This window comes from Nelumbo lutea, chromosome 4 (assembly GCF_056320005.1).
Source record: "Nelumbo lutea isolate HS-2025 chromosome 4, American lotus-T2T, whole genome shotgun sequence".
In the NCBI taxonomy this organism is placed as follows: domain Eukaryota; kingdom Viridiplantae; phylum Streptophyta; class Magnoliopsida; order Proteales; family Nelumbonaceae; genus Nelumbo; species Nelumbo lutea.
The window spans coordinates 25,124,044-25,130,292 of record NC_142687.1 but is presented as its reverse complement, the minus strand read 5'-3'; the positions used below and the strand labels follow the sequence as shown (position 1 = coordinate 25,130,292).

The 6,249-nt window shown below is 35.4% G+C and overlaps 1 protein-coding gene across 3 annotated transcripts; it reads right to left on the bottom strand.

Annotated features, from left to right (window-relative positions):
- Positions 1-407: 407 nt before the first annotated feature.
- On the bottom strand, positions 408-6,105 carry LOC148854718 (Acyl-CoA N-acyltransferases (NAT) superfamily protein). Of its 3 annotated transcripts, none has more exons than XM_088985643.1 (5): positions 5,737-6,105; positions 4,866-5,021; positions 3,493-3,594; positions 1,749-1,869; positions 408-806 (listed from the first exon to the last, which is right to left on the bottom strand). In XM_088985643.1, the coding sequence occupies exons 1-5, from the start codon at positions 6,037-6,039 to the stop codon at positions 634-636; spliced, it is 855 nt and encodes a 284-aa protein (XP_088841769.1). In that variant the 5' UTR covers positions 6,040-6,105; the 3' UTR covers positions 408-633. The 3 variants fall into 3 exon arrangements, with proteins under 3 accessions (XP_088841769.1, XP_088841770.1, XP_088841771.1); XM_088985644.1 differs by having other exon boundaries at positions 3,499-3,594; positions 5,737-6,104; XM_088985645.1 differs by lacking the exon at positions 3,493-3,594.
- Between the last annotated feature and the right edge of the window lie 144 nt (positions 6,106-6,249).

The window sequence follows — 6,249 nt, the reverse complement described above, 5'->3', positions numbered from 1 at the left end:
GGATTCTAATGTTAAGGAACACTTATCTCAATTGGTTATACTGCTAACAGTTTGTTCCTAATGTCAAAGATCTTAATGTTGGAGAAGCAACCATACAAGGGATCTCTCCCAAGTACTTAAACACAATGAGATAGGCTCTTTACTGAGAAAGGAAAATTATCCTCTCAGCCTTAACTCTAATCAGATTAAGCTATTCTCTCTTACACATTGTTTGAGAGGTTGGTGTCTTGGATCCTATACTGTGAAGCTGCTATTATTCTCTTTGCATACAGGTAAGACAGACAGAGATCTCAGCTGTTAGATTCTGCATGCATTTGGATCAACAAACTGGTCAACATAACCATAAAAGAAGAATAATAAACTAAGCATTCAAAGATGATCATTCACTGAGAAGCTATAATCGGAAGTTTGGAATCAATCAAACAATGGTGATGACATATATTATGTTTGATAAAATGTCGAATACAATCTCGTGGTGGTCAACATGATGTCATGATCATGGATACATTTTACACTTTCAAATGGAAAAGGGAAAAAAACAATTACAATTGCTGTATCAACTGCTGAAATTTATCTTTATTATCTATGTTTACAGAATGGGATGTGCAGTTGAAGTTTGGCTTCACCCCAGAACTACAACTTCTCAGCCTGGGGGATAGCAGTCCATAGCAGAATCCGCCGTGGCCGATCCAGAAACCTAGCTTGCCAAGCAGGTTCATCATTTTCATATACAAAACCACTCTTGATGTACAGTTTCCTTGCTGGTTCGTTGTCGATGGCAACATGCACATATAGATCAGTTATACCTGAAAAAAGAATGTAAAATAAATTGATTTTTTTTTAATCAACAAGGAACAAACCAAAGATGAAAGGTACACGAAAGTAAGCAGGCATCAGGGCATCATCCAAGGTAAAAGTATGGGATAATAATAAAAGCACAGACAAAAATTGCCTTAAAAAGAGTGAAAGGAAACCAACCAAAACAAAACCACTTACACCAATGACCTTAATCTCAAAAATTAAGCAGAGTTAGGTCTAGTCAAGAAGGGAGACTGCAAATACCCTCACCCCAAATGACAACTTGGCCAATCCAGCCCATTCATCAGTTTTATTACACAACTATATAAGGCATATCCCACCATGGAATTGGATTCATCCTCACAAAATACCACCCTTTGAATTGAGTTGCATCACAACAGCATATTCAACTACAAATTGCCACATGAGAGGGTGGTCTTGCAAATGCACGGAGAGAGTTGACATGTTGGGATCAACTCTATACAAATTTCTCACATGGAGAGAGTTGACAATGTTGGGATAAACTCTACACAAATTTTACACATGGAAACCGAGTAGGATCTCTGCAATTTCTACATATCACATTGTTTCCAAGAGAAAATTTTGATTTACTGTCAATCCATATTATAATGCATGCTAACACTGAGAACTCCCCATGATAGTCTGGGACTTGTCATGTTAGGCCTTCATGTGGTAAGAACCCATCAAAGCAGGCAAAGTCTACAAAGATAATTGAATACCTTATCATTTTACATGTGTATGCATATGTGGCATAAAGATTTATGGAATCATTGTTTTGAAGTATGATGTGTCCAATCAAGAGCTTCCTTACAGAATATGCATGTATTTGGAACCAACGTTGAATGTAATGTGCAATTATTGTAATTATGACAATGATCATGAAGATCAAATGTGTGTACAATGAAAAAAGTTTTATAAAGATTACTAACCCCATTCTTGGGAAAGTTCCTTTGATTTGGCAACAACTGCATAGCCCACACCATTTCTATGTAGCTCCTTGGCAACACATACATTGCTGAGGTATGCCCTTGTTAAATCAGCTCCAATACCCTGAAAATTTCATTTCAATTCCATAAGGAACAAGGCTGATGTTATAAAAATTAACAAATACAATAAGTCGTCTACAACAACACCTAAAATGAAAGAAGCTGACCATTAATGTGACACTGGATATGCAAAATATGCCATTATGATATTGGTGTCTTTTCTTTCTTCTGGGGATGGGAGGATGGATATGCAACATATGCCATTCAAATATTAGCATTTACATGAACAATGGAAGACATAAAAGAATCATAGCCACAGATATTCTTATATTCCAGGTTCAAAAAGAAGATCAAGATGAGGATGCGACACACAGATGTGGAAAAAAAATTCTCCAAATTCTCCAACTTGATTTTCAAATCTTCAAAAGTGAACTTCATATCTTAGAAAGCATCACTATGAAACTTATCTTCATGCTTCCTTTGATTGATAACAGTAAGAGTATTGTATTAAATGTAGCAGTATAACAATAAAGTGCAAGTACAAAACTACAGAACTCAAACCAAAAAAGAAGAAAAAAGAAAGAGTTTGAGTCTGCCATAAACCTCAATTGGGTTTACTAATAGAAAATGCAACAAAAAACAAACAATACCTTCGACCTGATAATAATATCCCCCAATATAGTTAAGTTCTCAAGGTCCTCTTCTTGCAAGACTACCTGCCAAGGAATTGGCAAATCTGTTTCCTCCCTTGATGCCAAAGATATGATCTCTCTATTGTGAAAGGATAGCCTTTAGGGGGCTATTTTGCTTACTCAGTCTCTCATTCCCATTTCTAGTTGTTGCTCTTCCTCTTGTGACACATGCCCCATGGATACTGATCATCTTAGACCCTATATCAAATATAGTGCCTGGTCTCATGCTGAATGACCTGAACCAACAACCTGACCAGATAATGCTAGATTACCACACCAAGCATATCCTTGAAAATCACTCCAATCACTATATAACTTCACTGATGTGTAAAGAAAATACTCCAGTTGCCTTGTTACAAATACAGAGGTGTTCAGACCCTTCTTCCCTGATTTACAACTTCTCTTAATGTTTTTATGACATGAAGACTTTTGTAATCCTCAACTCCAAACATAATAACTCAAAAAGTAAGACCTGGAGAAAATTTATAAAGGAGACAGCCCAATAAGTTGTTCAGCAATTATTCTGGAAATATTGTGAAACTAAATCAAGTTAACCTCACTTACTAACAATTTTTCATAAAGCTGAGTTGTGGATATCAATGGTTTTTCATATTGTTCTATAGGACCTCAATTTGGAACTGACCTCTATACTTCTCTATAAAAAAATCTGGTGACTCTGACTTGACACCAGCCTGTAGCTAGCAACAGATTGTGATCTTAATCATTCTTATTCATTTATGGAAATTCATCAGTTGTGGATATATTGGTAGTTAATAATTGATTTATTAGCATGTATGTCATGACTTTTCACATGAAATAAGTTGGATAACTCTGGTAATGCATACCCACATTATTCTATCAAATTTGAAAGTAAAAAAAAAAAAAAGATAATTTAATTGAATAACCTAAGCATTAATTGGGTTCGTGGAAAAAATGGAGAAGAAAAAAGAAAAAATGATGATTGTAACCTCCATACATTTAGAAAGAATCCAGACCTGTACCTCTGGCTTCTTCCCAGTGATTTCCTCAGGAAGCCGTAGACATTGGTTAAGATCAAGGGTCCCCACCACAATGCGATTTTCTCCTTTTTCAGAAAACTATGAAAGATAATCAACAGAAAACAAATTGGATAAGAACATCTTGAAGGTTTTTCTTTTTTTTTTTTGTCCCATGGAAATCAATTTTAGTATGACAAAAATCTGAACAATAATTTTTCAAAAACTTGTGACATAGACAACTATTTAACTGCATTATACCAGTAACGATTGTAGCTTAACCCATTCTAACAGCTCTAGGTTTCTGAAAATAAAAAAATGCAATTATATCTAGTTAAGGGAACATTCTACAAAATTTATATATTAGGAGCATGGTTCTGAATGTTTATAATTCTTCTAAGTACAAATCTTATCTGAGAAATTCACCACCTAAGAGGCAGAAGGGGATGGCCAAAACTAACAGGCAGCTTAAACCTCAAGGCACATTCTCAAATCTGAACAGAAATACCAAGATTAAGGAGGCAACTTCTCAATTGCAACACTTTCTCTTTGCATCTTTTATATGCAAAAAGAAACAATATTTTGGAAAGAATAACTTATTCTACTACTATAAAGAAGCCACAATCTCTATTATCCATGTGATATGCAATTTTCTAGCTATAATACATGCAAAACCAAGTCGGCATTCATTAAAATTCTAGGACAATGCCAAATCATATTGAAAAAGCATTCAAATTCATCTAGATTACGCAATTCATATGGAGAAATCCTAAGGGTTGCAGCTTTTCTTTTAGTTTATGTCCCCCCTTTCTAATTATGACTGGTATTGTATTCAGTGTTGTCAGACTTGAATTGGACAGGATGGTTGGACCATCAGAACTGGAACAAGCAGTCAAAATGATTTTGGAGTTGCCTGGTTGTAAGAAATGTTGACTTTGTCAAGCTTACCCTAAAAAACAGGTCTTACTAGGTTTTGTAACCTCTAAATTTATTATTTTATGCTTGTTTTGATGTATTATAGCTTTAAAAGATAATGTAGAACACTTATCTATTTTTCTTTTTTTCTTTTTTTTGAATGTTTTACTTGAGCAAGTTGAATAGTAGAACTGGATGATTGATTCAACCCATGACCCAGTGACAAACAGTACTAAGCCCAGTTGAATCTGAGAACAGTGATTTCATTATGTAGTGGATTTTTTTGGGTAAGCATATTAAACACAGTGTATAATTTTATAGTGGAATTTTATATAACATTTTAACATATCAAACACGGTATCACTAAGTCTGCTCCTAGGACTAATGAAATCAGCAGAACACCCATAAGAATATTACACATGATGAAAACTACAGTAATATCAGGCATGAATTCATACCTTACATGCAGAGCACAGATCATCTGGAAAGTTTGATGTTTCTGGTAATGGAAGCGTAGCATTTATACAAGAAACCCTTCTAAATCCTATCCTCTTCCCAGCAATACGTTCCTTCAGTGCTTCAAACTCACGCTCCGCCAAGTACCTCTTATGATCCTAACAGAACTTGACAATGAATAAATATCATAAGTATTATAAAAAGGGCAGAAAGAAGAATTTGCATTTCAAAAAATCGGTAAAAAATTTGGCAGTTTGTTGAAAGGAAGCTTGGAATCTCAGAATGAAGAAAAAAAAAAAAAAACAAATGATAAGATGTATTTTTAAAGCTATCACACCTTTGATATTCTTGGATTTAGTTTCCCAGAATGGTGATGTTCACCATTTGGTATAGCATTTGATATTGTCTGAAATGATTTTCAAGGTAAGCCATTTTTATAAAATTTTAGAAAATTCATCTCAATATTATCAGACTAAATTAAACACAATTGCACAAAGCTTCTCACGAGATCTTTAGAGGAAGGCAACATTTTTCAGACATGGACCGTTGGACGGACATATTGATTGAATTCAGTTTAGATGCACAAGACAAATTTCAGTTTCATCTCTCGATTGCATTCAAGAAAATTTAGAAAAAGAAAGTAAGAAAGAAAAAAAAAAAGTTAATTCTCTCTTTCTCCACGAAACCTCCAACAAAATGAATCAAAAGAGCAACCTTTCGTCCCAAACACTAAACCTCTACAAAAATACAAAACCAGAGCTATAACCCAACAAACAAATGCTACAACTACAATTTCATCACCAAAATAGATAGAAATTCATGAAGAAAAGAAGCGAGAAAGGAAACGAATAGATCAATCAATTGGAAACTCACCTGGACACCGTAAGACTCCTGAAATTCGTTGAATGACCGAACACGGAGACAAGCAGCAGCCCAGAGCTGCTCCTCGGAGAAAGCTTCGGCGACAACCAAAGAAGACCTGTCTATGGTCACCAGTTCTTGGGTGCAGAGCTGGGAGGTAATGATCGGCCGGGACAGGCCTTGGCACCTCCGAGAAGAGAGGAATACAGAAGATGGGGTTCTAGGGAAGTAGTGACTAGTGCAGAATCTACAACTCCGAGAATTGGTTCTCCATTGAGGATTAGAAACAAGAGGAGAGGAAGATAGAGACGCCATTTTCAGATTTTTTTTTTTTTTGGTCTGTGGATCACGCCCGTTCTGTTCTCTCTCCTCTCACCCTCTTTCTTCACGTTCACCCTTTTATTAGTTGCTGTCTTTAGTTAGACCAAAATTACTTAAATACCCTTGTCAGTTGGATAGTTTATATAGTTTTTCGCGAATTAGAAATGTCTGCATCCGACAAAGCACCTGGTAGAGTGGTCAGAC

Bases quoted from the DNA above. Each gene is read 5' to 3' on its own strand.
- LOC148854718 (XM_088985643.1), bottom strand. From the start codon at position 6,039: ATGGCGTCTCTATCTTCCTCTCCTCTTGTTTCTAATCCTCAATGGAGA. The intron at 1,870-3,492 runs GTCTGGATTCTT...TGAAATTTTCAG, and splicing joins GGAAGAAGCCAGAGGTACAG to GGTATTGGAGCTGATTTAAC. The intron at 807-1,748 runs GTTAGTAATCTT...TTCTTTTTTCAG, and splicing joins GGAACTTTCCCAAGAATGGG to GTATAACTGATCTATATGTG.